Source organism: Diplotaxodon limnothrissa, linkage group LG11 (assembly GCF_057381915.1).
Source record: "Diplotaxodon limnothrissa isolate DT_005_m linkage group LG11, D_limnothrissa_male_GT1.1, whole genome shotgun sequence".
NCBI lineage: Eukaryota > Metazoa > Chordata > Actinopteri > Cichliformes > Cichlidae > Diplotaxodon > Diplotaxodon limnothrissa.
The window spans coordinates 21657736-21677080 of NC_140606.1; the positions used below are offsets into that span (position 1 = coordinate 21657736).

The following is a 19345-nucleotide window of genomic DNA, read 5'->3' on the forward strand; positions in this document are numbered from 1 at the left end:
AACCAAAAGTATTACAGGATCCATTATGTAGTTCTGACAAACACAGATTATCTGCTTGTTTTGTGCTCCTGCAACATTCAATCTGTTATTCCAACCACCGTGTTCTTTCAGTTACGAGAAATGTTGCGTATAATGAAAATGCCGGCGCAGTGACATCGACAATAATTTCCTGTGGGCAAACGTGGCCATTTTGCTCCACAGTCAACAGATAGCAAGACAGGGTTTAATAAGGTGAGGGCAGGTATTACATGTGTGCTGCTGATCTGACCGTGGCCAGAGGGAGTCACTACATAGTTTGTCATCCTCTCTCTAAACAGCATGCCGCAGACACTATAGTAGCTCCACATTAAAGCTATTAAGATTACAACATTTTGTTGAGCCTGCAGTGACCAGATGTGATATAGAAACGTGTAGACCTGCCTCTGCTCACAATATAAAATGAGAATGTAGTCGAGGAGCTTATAAGACCCGTAATTTAACACAAAAAGTGAACGGTACAGCAACCAAGTATCAACAAGCCTAACAATGCACCCAGTCACCCCTGACCCCCAAAAGAGGCTCTTACTTTTGACCTCTACTCTAAACTCAACCACTGGGAATGCATTCTTGAAGCACTACAGAGGGATGAAATGCTCTGCTGGTTTAATTTTAACAGCAGTAAACATAAATACATCAGCAATACATGCAGCAGTATTACTAATAATATGCTACTGAATGAAATTTCAAGCTACCGTTGCCTGATAAACCGATACAAAATGTGTTAAATTATATCACTAAAATATATTAATATTATTATTTAATAATAATGTAGTGTGTGTTGGGTGGGGGGAGGGGGGGATAAACTGTAAGAATAAAACTAAAAATTCAAAATCTAGAACTTCCTTCACATTTTTCCAAGGTTGTCCAGTGGGCCAGATTGGAGCCTTTGCCGGGCCAATTCTGGCCCGTGGGCCTTATGTTTGACACCCCTCTTCTCTACTGAACAGACAATTCTTAAAACACAGCCCTTTATTGTAATTTCCTATATTCAAACCGTGTGCATGTAGAAGACAGGAGAGCCGTATTCAGAGGGCATTTCCAGAACTCACCAGCCTGCTGATCTCCTCCTGTCTGTCAGGTGCAGAGCGAGCTGTGGCTTTGATCATAGTGGAGGTCTGATTATCTGTCAGCTTCTTGATGCACCGTTGACCAGCTACAATATTACACACCTGCAAGGAAACAAAAGCAAATAAGAGGCTTTCCTTTTTTCTTCCCCCCCGGGCAAACCGGAGCTTTTTCCTTCAGCTGCTCTGGGAGCTGCCCACCAGACCATCATGCTTGATTTAATAGTTACTGTCGGACCCCCCCATAACTGAGTGGAAATGCAGCTTCTTTTCTCTCACCTCTAGGGGCAGGTAGGTGTGCTTTTGCTCCTGGCCCACCTGTAGACAGGGTAAATGTGGATATTTGAGCTGCAGGTTGTACTTCTCCCTGAAGTACTGGGCTACAGTACGCTCTACAGTCTGCCCATTCTCCAGCTGCAGAGGGAACCTGCAGAGAGGAGAGTTTTTGTCAAGAGCAACGCAAATGTTAATTGATGTGAGCTATGTCAAGCGCCCCGCGCATTATTTCGCTATTAATTTGCTTAATGTGCAAGTGACAGACAGAAGGTCATCCCTCTGCAAATGCAAAGCTATTCAACTGCTAAAAGTCTTAACATATTTTTTTTATTTGTTTTTAAATAGATATTTGGTTTATTGTCAGTTTCAGGATGAAAGAAATGGCTTAGGGAAGTAAGCAATAACTACCAAGCTTAGATCCACATGTGTTTTTGTCGGGCTTAAACTGACAAATCACTCTGAGATAATTTCCCTTTTAAAAAAAATAATCAAACTGTAGTCATGGCACAGAGAGCAGTTCAGTCCCGACACTGCAGCCACACAGCTGCCTCACGAAGGGATGACTAACATCGAGCGCATGGTTGTCGGATGAGTCAGCCATTATCTGGTTTCTTTGGTAGTGATTCGGTGAACACATCCTCTGGTTCCCCTGCCTTCATCTCACTCGCACACTGTTCGCAGTGGCTCCTATTCCCTTGCCCGCCCCAGAGGCTGACTCACGTTTGATGGCTGGCAGGTCGACGGGTCACGTTGCAGACGCGGTACTTCCTCCGCATGGTTCCACAGTGCGTCACCTCCACCTTTAAACCTGGTGAATAATACAAAGTGTTACCATTAAGTATTTGCTTTTGTATGAAGAGCTGTGATTCGTGGAGTCCCAGTTTAATCCGATTTGAACTCAACTCGTCACCTTTGATTTCTTTGGTGAATTTGACCCTGTGCGAGTCTGTGAGAGGCCGAGGCTGCTCGTCGATGTTGTGAATATCCAGCACTTCACACATGAACTGGATCACTGGCTGGGCTTTGTAGAAGGCTGTGGCAGACACTGCAAAGGCAAAAAAAAAAAAAAACAACTAGTGTCATTTAGGAACAACAAAAAAAAAAAAAAAAAAAAAAAGAAAAAAAAAACACGAAAAATGAATATGACGCACTGCAAACAATATCTAACTGAAAGAGAGAGAAAGAGAAAAAAGTTATATCCAGTCAAAAATCATGTTTTGTTTATTACTGGACAGGAATCAACATCAGAAAAAATAAAAGGCTGTCCAATCAACAGAAAGAACATTTAGCATTACTTTCTTTTTCTTTGCCAATTTCCCTTTTCAAGTTCGTCTTCTGGTGCACCCATGGAAAACATCCAGTACAGCCACCATTTTTACAGCGATTTCGAAAGTTTCATGACGTCAAGAAAAGCTCGTCATCTGCACCGAATTTCCTCTAAGGTGACAAAATGACACCAGCGTTCAAATTCACTTTCAATTTGATGAAGACAAAGTAGTCACAGGAAACCAAATTTCGTGAGTAGAACAGGTGGTGACACTTCTGCCTTTTCAGTGCACGGTTAGCAGGCAGTGGAGGTATGTGCCAATGGGACACTCGCGGCACTTCCCAAAGAAATTGTTTTCAAGTAGAGATAAGAATAAAAAATAAATAAACGCTTAAGTCAAAACCTGACAGTAAAGGACCAAAATCACCATATAAAGACCAGCTGAGCTATAACAGCAAAGACTCCAAAAGGAACAAAGTGTATTCCTGATGTTCATTCAAAATGTGCATGGTAACCACACAGCGCAGGAAGCATGATTCATGCAGAAGGGGATGTGGAGGCTACCTTGCATTAGCACCTTGTGTATAAGCACATAAAAGTAGCTGTGAGATGAGAGAGAGGGGGAAACAAAAAAAGAACAGGTATGACAAAACTAAAAGCCAGATCAAAGGAAACCCAAAAATGGACACGGGGAGATGGAGAAGTGCGGCGGTGAGGATGAGAATCTTGAGAAGTAATCTAGTGATGCGTTGTCATCAACATAGTCTCTGAAAACACTAAAAACGCACATCTATGACGCTTAGCTTACCTTCCCACGCATTCTGTTTTCATTATCTATGCGCAGAAGTGTCTGAGTCACCGAAGTAAAAGAAAACTTTAAAAAAGATTTCACTGCTCTGCAATTAAAATAATTTCATTTACACTCACTGGCTACTTCATTAAATACACTTTGCTTGTATCGGGTTGGACCCTCTTTTTGCCTCAGAACTGACTTAATTCTTCACAGCACTGATTCAACAAGGTGCTGGAAACATTCATCAGTGATTGTGGTCCATTTTTACATGATGGCATCAAACAGTTGCTGCCGAGTCGTTGGTTCCACATCCATGATGCGAATCTCCTACTGCTCTATTGGATTGAGATATACGTGAACTCATCGTCATGTTCAAGAGACCAATTTGAGATGATCTGAGATTTGTGAGATGGCATGCTATTCTGCTGGAAGCAGCCATCAGAAGTATACTGTGGTGATTGACATGGTCAGCATCAATACTCCTGTAGTCCAAGAAAATATCCCCCACACGATTACATCACCTGCAGCAGCCTGAACCAAGGATTTATGGCAGGACAGATCCATTCCTTCATGTTGTTTTCACCAAATTCTGACCCTACCTCCATTCATGGGGTAGGGTCAAAATTCTGCTGCTGTAGCTCATCTACTTTAAGATTCTATGTGTTGTGTCTTCACAGGTGCTCTTCTGCATACAGAGTAGCTATTTGAGTCATTTGATTTGAAGCAGTTTGTAAATGCTCCATTGATGTCAGACTACACTCAAAGTTACTTAAATAACATTTGTTTCTTATTCTAATGCTCATTTTGAACCGCAGCAGGTCGTTCTGACCACGACTAAAGTAGTTGCTGACATGTATTTGGCCAATTAGATTTTTAACATTAAAGACCAATTGAATAGGTGTACTTAATGAAGTAGCTGTTGAGAGTACTTACACGCACAAAATGCAGACTGTGGGAGGTAGTGTTAGTTTCCTTCGTGCTTGGCTATTTAAGGCAGGCTTACTACTTTGCTTTACAAATATACAATGCAGCATGTGAATGGTTTGCAAAGAGTCGGAGTTCTAGTTTGCTGATGAAGAGCAGACAAGACACTTCAGGTGGCCAAGTGTTCTGTACAAGAGGCCAAAGAAGACAAAAAAAAAAATCAGAGAGCAGCAGAGATGCTCCAAAAGAGACAGCGGCTTCAAGCACTTAGAACTAAACAAAAGCTGTCTCAAGGAAACGCTCCACACAGCTACCCTCCTGACCCCAGAAACACCCACTAGTCTCATATATGTAGGCACAACAGCACAAGCACACACATACATGCTTCTCTCCGTCTCCACAGCAACAAACTAGTCAGTTCCCATCCAGCCAAGAACCCACTTTCCTCCGTGTTCCTTAGGCGCTCTCTCGCTCACACTCACACACTCTCTTATCAGCAGCCCTGCCAGACACAATCTCCACAAGCCTCCTGCGGTGTGCATATGGCAGGACACATTCTCTGCCATCCCCTCTGCCACATATTTTTCCACAAATAACAACAGATTGAAATTGTAGTGCATTGTCTCGTGTCATGTTTCTCTACTGATAGGAAGCTCAAGCTAGAGCCAATTATTGATTTCGATTTTCAACAGTTCTACTCATTTCCAAACAACCCACATTTAGCCAACAGAATTAACTCGACGCTAACAAATCGAATCAGCAGGAGTTTCGAGGTTGGTTGCGTGACAACACAAGAGCAAAAAGCTCATCTTTAAGGCTATGTTCACACTGCAGGTCTTAATGCTCAAATCCGATGTTTTTGTCTGCTCGTTCACACTACAAATAAAATGTGACAGCAAACGCGCTCTAGTGTGAACCCTCAAAGCGGCCCGCATGCGCAAAAGAAGGCGTCACACACAACGCACTCTGTTTAGACCAGACCAAAAAATATTGTTTGACTGATGGCCCTTAATATAAAGACTTGTTCCTGACTTTACGTTTCCCAATTTTGCTTTAAGTTATAAAGTTATTTTGTTATTTACATATGGCCTAATAATGATCCTTATTGCAGTTTTAGAGAGGAGCGGTGCTTCAAAGGATAGTTGCAGATTTCTGTCAGAATCTGCAGATCATACAGTACAAATAAAATGTTAACGTTTCTCCAATGTTGTCTTCCCAACAGTTTCACTAACATCTACACTGGATGGCCAGGAAACATTCACGATGTCTTCTCCGGCGCTGATAATTGGCGTCTGTCTTGTGTCAGTGACGTAAAAGATGGATTTAATGCGACATGACCATTCAAACAGCAGTCGCTTTCTGAAACATCAGATATGTATCGGATTCAGTACCACATACTAAAGTGACTCAGATGGGATTTTAAAATATCAGATTTGTGTGGTTCACACGGTCATACCATGATCGGATATGGGTCGCATAGGGTCCAAAAAGTCGGATTTGATGCGCTTTCGCCTGCAGTGTGAACGTGGCCTAAGTTTCTCTTTAGACTACAGAAGGTATTCATGAAAACATTAGGCCCTCAGTACAGCATGAAGTGAGCCTGCCAGACCCCATCATTGCTATTGAAACAAATAAAGTTTGACATGCATCTATTAAGAAGCATGTCAAAGTTTTGTCCAATAAAGTCATTACATTTCTTCAAATAAAAAGTGGAAAGATCATGTGCAAAAACTCTATAAAAACTGTAACATGGAGACTTGATATTATAATCCAGCTTCCCCAGCTGCAAAAGTGAAATGGCAAAATTGATTTGTGACTGTAAACAACCAAAAATTGAGTTACAAAGAAGAGGCTGTGGGTGTTGGGCATTTTTCAATATTTAGTAATATGAGGAATATGGACTTTACTCTTTTGTTTTTGAGTCAAGAATTAAAAAAAAAAAAAAAAATGATGGCAAGGAAAACACTGGGTTTTTGTTCTTACCGTCAATGTTTAGCATCATCTTCCACATGGCAGGGCGCACAGATTGGTGGAAACCAAACCAAACTTCCCTCCCACCTCCCAGAGGATGGTCGTAGCCTTCTGGAGCAGAGAAGAAGGATCGGCCCACTGGAGTGTACCTAGATGCAGAAAACGGGGAATTATAAGTTTGATATTAAAGGGAACCCAATCATACTCATTTCCAGCTCCACAATTTTTTTCTGGGCTCTAGTAGAGTAGCTCTATATATGACTAACAGTATATAAATCTGCAGCTTGATGCAGACTGACCGTGTCTGTAAGGAGGTGTTTTAGCAATTCTCCCTTTAAGCCACCTGTTAATCAAGCCAGCTTTCTTCTGATTGGCTGACAGTTGCAAACAGAAGATTATAAAAGTAAGTGACTGAGGCCAATGCTGTGTACCTGAGATAGCAATATTAAGATATCCCCTCTTAATTACATCATCAAGAGTCCTAAAGCAGAGCATTTAGAGCAGCCTGAATTTTTGGCTCATATGGATTAGCATACCATGATCTCACGGCTATGCCTGAAAAACAAAAGGTCAAATAGGAGCAAAAGAAATCTGCGTTGAAGATGAAGGAAAAAGTAAAATTAGCTTGAATTGAGAATGTAGGTTAATATGAATTTATGCGGAGTCACATTCAGCTGCTGTTCAATATGGCCTGAAAGTACATCAGCGAGATGAGAGGGTGGTAACATTGCCCGGACCCATTAACCTCCTATTACCCGTCCAAAAAGACTCATTATGTATTGTATATAGGTCTCATTCGTCTTTGCAAATCCTACATTTGCAATGTGTCAAAATGCCAATGTAATACCGGGCTGCCAGAACCTGTGAGCACAGCTAAATGAAAGGTGTCGATATTACCACTTTTTAATAATGCTTTGAAAAAGGTTTTCATTACAGCTCTGGCAATATTGTGTTCAACTGTGCTTTTGCTGAGCCTTAGGGAAGCGATACTGAATGAAAGGTGGTAAGGTGCTTGTGAGCGACCGTGTCAGCCGTGTTTGATTTCCGCTGGGATCGGAGTGCTGATATTAGTGCTACTAGGACAAAATAAATACATTGTATTTGCTATGAGTATCTCAGGGATTGGATTTTACAATGTCTGTGTTTGGTGACTGAAGATGAAGCTAAAGAAAGTACAGAAGGTAAAAGTAAATTAAGGATGAAAACGTTCCTAATTTAAGTTCATTCCATAACTTTATCTGCCAGTTATCTTACATGGTATTATAAGGAAATCATTCAAGAAAAAAACAAAAAACAAAACATGACAGCAATAAGCAGCTCACTTCATGGAGGGCAAGTTTCGCAGTACTACGTCCACTGCGTGTACAGGGTTGGTGCTGATAGGCTTGTCCAGCTCAAGGGGTTCAGGCATGCTGCGGCCAGTCAGCACCTCGTGGAGCATGTGCCAGCTGACGAGAGACACGAACTTAATGGAAACTTTGAAGGGCCGATCTTTCCCTCCCTCTCCTGGGAGAGTGACATCCAGGTCCACCTGTGGGCCAAAACAAAAGGAGTGCAGACAGATTGATGCTCTGAACATCGTCTACGTTCTTTAACAACCGCAGGGATGCATCGTTTCTCACTTAAGGTGATAATGAGCAGCTGAGATTGTGTGTCTGAGTACATTCAGTTTGCACTGAAGAAAAAGGAGCGTTTGTCTCCTTTGTGTCTGTGTCTTTTCTGCAGCTCACCCCCGTGGGTGCCACAGGCAGTGGGTTGGCTGTGTACAAACTCCTCTTTCCATCGTAGACTGGCCTGCGATCCCCAAAGATTGTCACCTTGAAGTGCTGCACCATAGAGTCAACCACCTCCCTGCACAAGATGAACACAAAGGATTTGCAGTTGTTCTGTCTCTTGTAAAAAGTGCATGCCGACAGAAGTAACAGGCACAACTTTACACTGTGTGCTGTGAGCTCTCCACTGGACAGAAGCGGCAGTTGGCAGCTATAAGCCAGGCTAAAAAAGCTAGCATTAGATTTTGCTTTCATCCCGTGCCCCTCCTGTACAACACAAACAATATCTTCTGTGTACAACAACTTCAGGTACGCTCTGGCAAGTGCTAGGTCACTTCAAGCTGCTCAATATTTCATGATGGATTAGAACGAGAAATGTAGCTAATGTAAATATTGCATGTGAGAGGTTTTCCAGAAAGCAGCCAGTGGATCAATCTTACCTGTTGACTCGCCGTGGGCACTTGTCAGGCTTGATGTCCACCTCGTAGAGGTAGACATCCATCTTGGGGATCTCCACCTGGAAGCAGTTGGCCAGCAGCTTGATTGGCTTCCCCATGGTGCCATAGCCAGGCCGCCGAGGCATGGCGAACAGGGACTGGGCCCCAACGGCTCCTGAGGGGGGGTAAATTAAAAGATGATGTGAGGTTGATACACATCCTGGAACTTTTAGCATTTTCAGACCTTTAGTTTATCTTCAGTAAAGTCTAAAAGCTGATTAGATTTAGCAATATACTCCTTAGAAGATATTACATTATTTGCTTGGAGTTTCATTTTTGACACAAGCAATTATTTATTCATTTAAAAAAGAAAGAAAGAAAGAAGATGCACGATGAATTAAAAGGTACTTTTATGTTTTTTAATAAACAAACATGCTACACTCAGTGAAACCACATCTAACACTTAGAACTTACCGTAATCCTGCATACAGAGGAAAGTCTAGAGATGATGCAGATACGCAGGGAAACATCTAGTAAAGAAATAGTAATGACTGTGTACTGAATACTGTCATACTTTAAAAAAAAAAAAAGAGTGAGAAAAACCCACAGACATGTAAGCTCTTTGACATGTGCTTCATGACACATCGACTCACAATGAAACATGTGTCCGCCTCATTTTAACTATATACAGAATCTGAATGAGGAGGTGCATGAGTCACCAGATGAAATACTCTTGATGACCAACATATTCAATGATGCAAGACAACAGCTTCTATCATAAGAAATCTCTCATCCAAATAACAACAAACAACAGAAAGACCGCGAAGAAAAAGAAAATAAACAAACTCAATGTTGTGACTTCACATCCCTCCGACATGACTGTCGTCACATTTCAGATGACTTTTAACAGGATCTGCCAACTCAAGGAGGAGCAGGAAAAAACAATGATTCAACTTTCTCCTGGAACTACAACAGCACCGCGCAATATTAATGAAGGCTAGTTGTGTAGCACTAAGAGAACGAAAAACACGTGTCGGGCAGTTGACCTGTGTGCGACACAGATCACACATTTGGTCTTAAGAGAACATGCGCACACCAACACCAAGACCATGAGATGTCTTTGACATGAGTCACTTTGATCCAGAAACGGAGCGTTCTGTTCAACTTAATGCACCACGCTCATGTCAGGGCTATTTCTGGCTCTGCTGAGGCTTGCCTTCACACGGCCCAAACGATTATGCTGATGTGCCAATGCACTGTTTGGATTCAACTTATAATGCCACAGTTCACTAGGATATTGTTATACAAGAGACACTTTTACACAAAAACTCCAGAGGGACTCGCTTTATGCATGCCTCTTCACAACCACTTTTTTCAGTTTTCAATGCCTGGGGCTCTGCCCCCAATGTGTCACTGAAACATGAGTCATATTACGTTTGTGATTCATTGCACATTTCTGACATCTGTGGGTGATACTGGGGTTGAGGGCCCAGCTGAAGGGAAGTTCATAAAAACCTCTCCACAACAGAAACAGAAACCTTCTGTGACGAATCAGCAGACAACGTGAGCTTGTTTATTTACAGTCGGGCTTTGGAAGCTGGTGCTCTCTGCCCTGCTCAATTTTTCAGTTGCTCCCCTGGTGGGCTCTGGAGTGAAGGCTAACAGGGTTGATGGAGGGTAAAGGCCACTTGTTTGAAATCGCTGCTGGGGTAAAATGCTGAAAAAGAGAAGTCTGGAATTCCTGTCGTGGTCGTCTCTCCCACACAAAACTATGTGCACACGTACTTTGTAATGGTAATTCCCTTGGGCCCCTTAGTGAAACTTGTGAGGTAAGCCTGATTTGAGACACACAGGCGAAACAGAAAAGAGGAGGAAGACATGCTGATCAGTCTGAATGAACGCAAGAAAAGGTGTGTGCCAATTCCACAAATTCCAGTCCTTGATACAAACTTCCAGAAGCTCTTCATTAATAAGAACGCTTCTTTTTTGTTACGGTCCCAGTGAGGTTGGGAAGTATTAGAGGGGTGGCAGGGAGTGGTAGGATTATAGTAGGCAGAGTTGGCTTTTTCTAGCTTTCATCTACCTCTGACTTCCATTCAGTGTGAGTCACAGAGCCACCACAGGCACAGAAACACATACTTGAGCATCCTGTTCCTGGATTATGCAGTGAGTGAATTACAGGAGCAATGATGGGGTCTTGCAGTGAATAAAAGAAAAAAGAAAGAAAAAAGAAACGAAGAAACAAAAACAAAAAAAAGGCATACCACAGAGCAACAAGCTGTGGCATTGTACACACAGACACACACCCCTACCACTTACTTTTGTTTCGATATGAAAACCACACACGGATGTACAGTAATTTGTAGCTGTGGTTTTGCACCGGCATGCTGAAAGAAGGGCCTTATATTTCCCACGTTACACAATTAGTTACCATTTCTGGCATTTCACACAAATGTCACGTCTTCCTGAAACAAACGTTTAGTTCTTTGAAGCTAAACGTCCCATCAACCTGCCTCCTGCAGTCATGCCGTCGTGGCATCGAAACAAGTTGTGCCGCTGTAATCAAAACACCGGTCCCATCACTGTGGTATTTGGCTAGACGGCCTCTGCATTCTTTAGCTTCCTGTGAATCGCGATTATGGGCGAGTCTGTCACTTTTGCAAATGTTTTGAGATCATGTAATGGTGCATGCAAAGTGAAAATCTCCACAGAAACAATTCAAAAAACTTAAGTTTCCTTAAGCCCCAAACTTCTTGTGCACAGCAAAAAGAAACCAAAAGATTTTTTCCTTTTATATAATCTACTTAGATTTCTGCAGATGAATAAAACCTGCCAAAGTATGCATTTGCAGCGATTACTGCTTGCTGTGAACATAGATGGGACCTCACAACATTACGCGCATGGCAGGCACCATGCTGTGATGCTGAAAATTTACCAAGCATGGCACACAGATGTGTTTTTACAGCATTTTCCAAATAGCCACCCTGACCCCGATCATTCAGCAACAGGCCAAGTATCTCTCCCTGCATCTTTCTCTCCTGAAAGCTGCATCTCAGTTCCCTCCACAGACAGACATAACAAACGGAGTTATCGACAAAAGCAGGAACAAGAAGGCCTGAGAGGAAAGTTTAACTGAAGATGGTGGTGGAGTGACCGTGAGAGCAGTACAAATCTCACGCTTTGTTATAAAAAAAAAATTTAAAAACCACAGTACCAGTATAAAAGATTTAGAGGTAACTCTCAGCAAGACGTTCATGACAACTAAGTACTGATATTTTTATACGATGACTCAGACCTTGACAATCAAACCTTGGGGACACTTGGGGCTTGCTAGGTGTGTGGGAAGCTGTACAACCCACAACACGCAAGCGTGATACACTAATTTACAGTAACATCTATAGAGGAAAAAACACGAAATGATAATCAAAATATGCAGAGGGCATTAAAGTCTTCGACTGCTGGCGGAGCGCCTGTTACAGTTTGCCTTTACAAACAGTGAAATCTGAACCACAGACGTGTACATCAAAACGGTTACCAAGTCTTTGTAGACTCAGCATCTGTAAGCGTTCGAGGAAACCTCCGCAAGTTGAAAAATACCACGCTGCATGTGTATTTGTGCACTGTGCACTTTTAGGTAATTACAGGAAGGACGTCTTAAACAGAAGAGAGTAGATGTAATCTATAAGTATGTTTTCCCCCAGGCTGTAATGTGCAAAGTAAAAGAGGGCAAAAAGTCAAAAAGTCAAAAAAATAATAATAATAATCTACGTTCATTCATGTATTTAATTTTTTTGGTTGAGAAAAAAAAAAAAAAAAAGGTTTTTAAGCCCTGGGATCAGTTATTTGTTTTAATTTTAGGGCAGTTATTTAAGACAATGAGTGTGCTAAAGACTGGATTTATTTGTATTTTTTCTCGCTAACATGGCTTCGTCTGGGTAACAAACCTGGATTCAAATCAACTGGAGCCTTTGTGTGCAGAGTTTCGCCGTGCTTCTGCGAGGGTTCTCTGTGGGTACTATGGCTTCCTCCCACAGTCATGCATGTCAGGTTATTCTTAGCAACACTAAATTGGCTCTAGGTGTGAATGTGAGAGTGACAGATTATAACCTGGACAGGTCACCAATCTACCTCTTGCCCTATGACAGGCATAGGCTCCGGCCCAACTGCAACCCTGAATTAGACAAACAGAAGAAAATGGATGGACTGCCATTTAAGAGGTTCTAAAATGTTGCCAAATCTTACAAAGCTCCATAATACAATTTTATTTATGTAGCGGCAAATCACAATAGTTGCCTCAAGGCACTTATATCGTAAGGTAAAGACGTTACAATGATAAAGTGAAAACCCCAAGATGACCCCCTATGAGCAAGCACTTGGCGACAGTGGCAAGAAAAAAAAACAACAACTGCCTTTTAGCAGAGAGAAACCTCTGGCTGAACCAGGCTCACGGAGTAGCAGCCATTCGCTGCGACCTATTTGGGATGAGGGGCCAGAGACAGGGCTGAGATGTTAGGCATCTCCACATTTAAGAGAAATACTAGTGGCCACCAGTGCTACCTCTCAACATCCTAATAGATATACCCATAGTATCAATTTGAAACTGCCGCATCACCTTGTTCAAGTTATCACAGTCACAAACTTCAGTGGCCACGTCGCTTGCCCACCCAGCACAGTGACGCCAATACCCCATCAGCCTGCAACGGCTGGGAGGGTAAAAAGTAATACAAGGCTTTTCAAAGTGAAAACCAAACACCTAACAAATGACAGTCCGTCCCACATCGAAGTAGCATTTTCTGTTAGCAACAGGCTCAATGACAAATGACCATTTCCATTTTTTCTGTGCTTGAAAAATTCAGAACCTGAATTAATCTACCGTAGTTTCACTGATAGCAGATTTCTTCAATGACATAAATAAATAAGAATCCACACGCAGTCATTGATATTAAATTAGATGCCTTAGTGGCTTTTTGTATTACTAGAAAACCTTTGGCAAAGACAAGTGAAGATATTTGGTTTTATTAATTGTAAACAACCCTACTGAGCCATCAGTGCCACACTGCTCTGCAGTGGTGCACATGGAATAAGATACAAGTAAACATTATATCACAAACCAATAATTGAGATGCCTTTCTTAGAGTATGAATATTTTCAAGAAACATCTCAGCAATGTGAACTCATTTCACTCCGCTGCTTTGCAACACCACACAGTCACACTGTACACAGTGGGCTCAGAGCCAGAATAACTAGCTGGTGAGAAGCTCGGCTGACATCCAGTCCTTGCTAACTCCCTCAGCCACATCCCCCAGTACACAAACGTCCACGCTACTAACGAGTGCACATGTCCACACACCAACACACACCAACACACACACACACACACACACACACACACACACACACAATACAGCTGTTGTGTTTCTAATCCGGAGAGGCCAGCGCTGTGGGAACAGGGAGAGTGCTCCGTGGCCAGGCACAATGGCGTCAGTCCCAACACCCAGATCCTAGAAACACACACACACACACAAACACACACACTCAGACATACGCAGAAAGACTGACAGCAAGGATTGATGCACACCATTCACAGCCAGACTCCTCCCTTCTTCTTCCACCCTCATCAATCTCAAGAGTGTTGCATTTGGCACCCAAGGGAGTCGCTGCCACTCTCTACCACGGATAGACACCAACAAGATGCCACATACTGACAGGCTGACGAGTCCCTGATCAGACACGAGAACAAACTGAAGCAGAACGTGAGCTAAAGAGTGGATGTTAAAGTAATTTATTAATTAAAGTAATTATTACAAGAATGCAATGGATTTCAATCATTACTACCAACTTTTTTTTTTTTTTTTTTTTTTTTTAAAATCATTCAATCCATCCATCTTCTTCTGCTTATCCAATTCAGGATCATTGGAGTGCTGGAGCCTATTCAAGCTGTCACAGGTGAAAGGCAAGGTACACCCTCGCATTCACAAATGCAGATTAAAATTCAAACTTGCAAAGAACAAACCATACACAAATATACTCCAGACACATCACTTCCTCTGCAAACAGTCAGTAATAAAATCTGAGGGTTTTTTTCTGGAAATCACGGACTCAAAATCTTCCAGGTAAAAGAGGAATGAGACCATCCAGTTCATTATCAGTGCACAGTTTACGAGCCTGACTGTGTGGAGGAATAAAATGAAGCGACTGGAGTTTATCCAGAGCTTTTCTAATCTGACCACTCAAAGCAGGTTACACTACAAGCCACATTTTGCCTTTTCGCAGAGATTCACACTGCACTTAAGTGCTCAATCCACCTTGCATTCAAGCTGACAACTAATTTAGAATAAGCTACCATGCATGTTTTGGAAGTCAGAGTAAAAGGCTAAATAGACCAGCACTTACATAGCACTTTTCTACTCCAAGCATTAAAGCCAATACATGTTATGTTCATCAATTCACACATAAATACAGTGCTCTTAAAAAATAAATAAATAAAAATAAAATGTAACCATCAAGAACGTGCTCACACTTCAGTGGATGCACTGGGCATTGCGTATCTTACCCAAGAACACTTTGAATTGCAAACTAGAAGGGCAAGTAAGCCAGGGATTGAACCACCAACCGCCTGATCAGTGAATGACCTGCTCTACCAGATCTCCAGGCATTTCTTTGTGGAGCCTGAATTTTCTCCCTGTGCCTGAAAGCTCAACAAAGAAAGACAAGGAGATCAGGAGGTTCACGTGGATAACTGTGAATTCACAATTAACGCTGAACAATGTACACCAACCAACCGCGTTTAAGCCACTTCCCTAACATAGTAACGGTTCCTCTTGTATCTTCAAAACAGCTTTGACCTCAAGAGATACTGTATTCTGTGGTGGCTGGGACATTGTTGGTGGATGTAGCTCAAGTTTGTTCAAGCTAAACTCGGGGAAACTCAATTAAATTGGGATCTCGAGAATTTGAAGGGAGAGTGGGTGCCAATGCCTTGTTGGTAAGAGTGTGCAACAGTGTTTAGTTGGGTGTTATGTGCCAAAGTAACGTCCACATGAATGCCAAGACTGAAGGTTTCCCTCCAGAATATCAAGATGTACAGGTTTTAGGGTAACATATGCTGCCATCTACGTGACGCATTTTTTCCAAGAAAAATCAGCAAGAAAATACCAAACTACATAATTTGCATACCAAGTATGTGCAGAGAAAGAGTTTCCGTGCCAAACTGGCCTGGCTGGTGTTCAGAAAGGTCACAGACTGATAACATTCACCAACTATGAAACTGAAAGAGAGGGGGAAAACTAAAAAAATCAATACATAAACACGAAGGCCCAAAATTATTAAGCAACAATTAAAAATTTACCTTCAAAACTGTAACAACTGGTTTTGTTCCAAGAAGAGGTCAGGGTAAAGTACCCCTCACCCCAACTTTTTATAAAACATCTTCTTGTCATCAGTTTTATAGCTTTTAAATTTATGTTCATTAAGTTCCATATTGCATTTCGTTATCTTTGCACCATTTGTGATTAAATACTGGACAAAACTTTGAGAAAGATGCAGGTGAGGGGATTTTTAGGGGGGGGGGGGGGTGAGGAATCATTTATTATGAGAAAATTCTTCTGACTCACTGGCATTAGGCCGTCTTACTGACTCAGCTTACGCATATTTTATACATACATTTATTCATATGTAGATAGATGTGTGTACTTACACACAAAAAGTCCTAGCTGTGTTAAAATGACCGGGAGAATTTATTCAGGCAGGCTAAATGGGGCTTTCCGTTTTACTAGTCCAGGCTGAGTGGAAAAGTGGATGGAGCAATCTAATAGCTTAACTACAACCGAAACAGAGCAACACTTGATGTTGTGTTAAAGTGTTAATAAGAACCGGCTTACATTAAAAGTTTGTTTTAAAACTGGACTTTAATAAATAATAGTTAATATAATTAGAGCTAAAGGTTTTGAATTATTTACACAGTTAACACCTTGATACAACCGAGACAAATGAAATAAGCATCAACGTATCGTTTAGCCTCTGGCCATGTACGCTTTTCCTTTAGTCTAATTTCCCACATTTATACAAAGAGAGTTCAAAATGGCTGTTTAAAGTCTTCAGCTTAACGTTTTAGATCTACTAAATACATGTCTGAGGCCAAAGGCCAACAATCAGAAATGACTGACTTCTGATCGTACTGAAAAATTGATGTAGTCCTCTAACATATCAGCAGAAGGTAGAAATGAGGGGAATCACTGGCCTCTTAAATGACTCCCTCTGGTTCTGCTGAATTATTCTGTCATTACATCACCTGAGAAGCATTTAAATCAACCTCCTCTTTTCCAAACAAATGCACCTCTACCTTACGTGACTGCCTATTGACAGCTCTCTTGTCAATGCCGAATGGAATAATAATGAAGATAGTCTGCTGGAACTGATTAACCAATATACTTCTGTTTTTTCTCCAGTGAGCTCAAAAACAAAGCACACAGACACATTTCCCTATCTCAGTCACCACCCGCCCCCTTCTTCCTCTCCATATCACCCCCCCAAAGAAAAATGAGACCCTTAGAGCTCCCCCCAAAAACAGATCTCAGGAAGGGGGGGGGAAAAAAAGGGGGAAGGTGGAGGTGAAAAAGAGGGCAAGGTGACACATCACAGACCTCTAGCTTTTCACAAAATGCACACCCACTAGCTGCAAGCCCAAAACATGTGTCATACAGAGTTGCCGCCCAGTATACTACTGCAACACATGACTAACACTTTTTCAATGAAAATAAGAGGACCACAGCATTTAAGGGAGGATGTTAAAATGGTTCTGATAGCTTATTTATCAGATTTTATTTTGGGAAACGCAACAATAAAAGGCAAGAGTACAGCAACCTTTATTCTCCTCAGTTGAGGAATGAACAGACCAAAAACAGACCTAGCTTCCGGGTCGCAAAAATGAAGCAGAAGTGCCTTAAACCAGTGTTTTATCTGAATGCCACCAGATGGAAACAGCTATGGCTACAAAAAGACCTTCTGTCCTGTAGAAGCACATGGAAAAAAAGTCATTTGCATTGACCTCTAAACATTTTCCTCCTGAGTTTATGGTCTCAGTCAAATTAAACCTATTTTATAAATCTTTTAACAGTCAGATCTAAGCCTCCTCGTCACATCTATTTTCTGTAACCAAGACAGCAGCGGTGGCGACGTTCCAACAACAGCCAACACTTACCATTTCCATATTACATTAAGAGATTATATTCTGTTTAAAATAAAGAAAGATGTTTTTAGGAAGCTTTGGTCAATAAAACAACAACAACAGAAAAAAAAAAACTCCCTACAAAACAACTAAAAAGCAATGCTAAATTGCATTCTCCATAGAAACCAGCAACAATATACCAATGTTAACATTATGGGTGGCTGGGGTTTTAGACGGGGACTGCCTATTGTCAGCAGGCTGCTTGAATGAACTGAGCATTATGAGGAGAGACTGCAAATCAAGTACTAAGCCCTCCCTCAAAGCCGACCCCACTGTCTGCTGAAAATCCACAGAGAATCAACGTACAAGGAGAATGACAGGGAAGGCAGAGTTTCCCACTGGGGCACAGAGAAGGATACAGAAGCAGTAACCCGGGAGGGAATGGGGGTGGTAACTGTGTGAACTTAAAGAAAAAAGAAAAGAAAAAGAGCGGGAAACGAACGCACGAGTGTGAGAAAAACAAGTGGGGAACGAAACGAAGAGAACAAAAGCAAGACGGTGGTGCGACAAACAAACACTCATTTTCCAGAGTCGTTCTTCATTAAACTAGTTCATGTCCCATTAATGTGTTAATGGACAGTAAAACCCACTTCCAAGGATGCCTTTCATGTGAAGCTGACTCATCTCCAGCCAGCTCAAATCCCACCTGCTTACTCGGTGTAGTGTGTCAGCTGGAAGGTGGGGGAGCCCCCCCTGCTGTACTGTACGTGCCGTCTCATTGTCTTCCAGTAAATCTTTCAATATGCCCAGTATGTTTATATATACAGTTGTTTCCACTAAAGCTGTTCAAGGAATCAATCTTTAATTTCAAACTCTACTTTTGCAGTTATTAAAGTGAGAAAACCAAGATAAACCCATTACCATGCTCTATTTTGCAGGGCAGTAACTCTCTTGATTTCCTATTCAGCACATCTTTCCCCCCCTGTAGTTTTGACCTTTTCATAAAGACTATCTGCTATTTTTGTGGCAGGATTACTTCAGTCCACGAAGATCTATTTCTTTAGTTTTTCACTTGACTTAAAGGTAATTCATTTCATTGAACGCAAGTTTCTTCTTGAGATAATTTCCCCCCATAAGCGAGCAGCCCTATGAGCAACAAGTCTTTAGGATTTTCAGAATGACAGACTTAATCATTTTGCTCTCCTCGAGCTGTAACACCTTCATATGAGGGGTTTTCCTGAATGGGCGTCGTTAATGCACTCCGCTGAGCCTGATCAGCCCCTACACAATAAAGGCCATTACTTTTATAATAATACAAAGGTTAGAAAGATTCAGAGTTTTCTGCATTTCCTCATAAAATGTTTTACAGTCAGAAGCAGGTTATGTTTATTTGCAAACAAATGTTTTAATCTCACAGAGAAACTAACGTAGGCTTTGGAGATCTATTTGAGAGCGTCAACATTTCCAAGTTTATAGCCAGAGAGTTGCTTTTTAAATTTCTGATGCAGCTGGCACCGAATTCCACAAATTGATGAGTTTACTGTGCAAATTCTGGCATGTAGCTCAGGAGGTCGAGAAGTCATCCACTAATTGGAAGGTTGGTGGTTCAATCCCTGGCTGCTCCAGTCTGCGTGCC

General features: G+C 41.7%; 1 protein-coding gene across 2 annotated transcripts in view; it reads right to left on the bottom strand.

The window, feature by feature from the left end:
* Positions 1-19345, bottom strand: part of ago3a (argonaute RISC catalytic component 3a) — a 37635-nt gene that overhangs the window by 14705 nt on the left and 3585 nt on the right. For both annotated transcript variants that reach the window (XM_085366355.1, XM_085366354.1), the window contains exons 2-9: positions 8547-8718; positions 8065-8185; positions 7657-7865; positions 6347-6483; positions 2290-2424; positions 2100-2187; positions 1383-1530; positions 1089-1208 (exon numbers count right to left, since the gene is read on the bottom strand). In XM_085366355.1, coding sequence (XP_085222481.1) covers positions 1089-1208; positions 1383-1530; positions 2100-2187; positions 2290-2424; positions 6347-6483; positions 7657-7865; positions 8065-8185; positions 8547-8718 — 1130 coding nt within the window. The remainder of the gene's footprint in view (positions 1-1088; positions 1209-1382; positions 1531-2099; positions 2188-2289; positions 2425-6346; positions 6484-7656; positions 7866-8064; positions 8186-8546; positions 8719-19345) is intronic.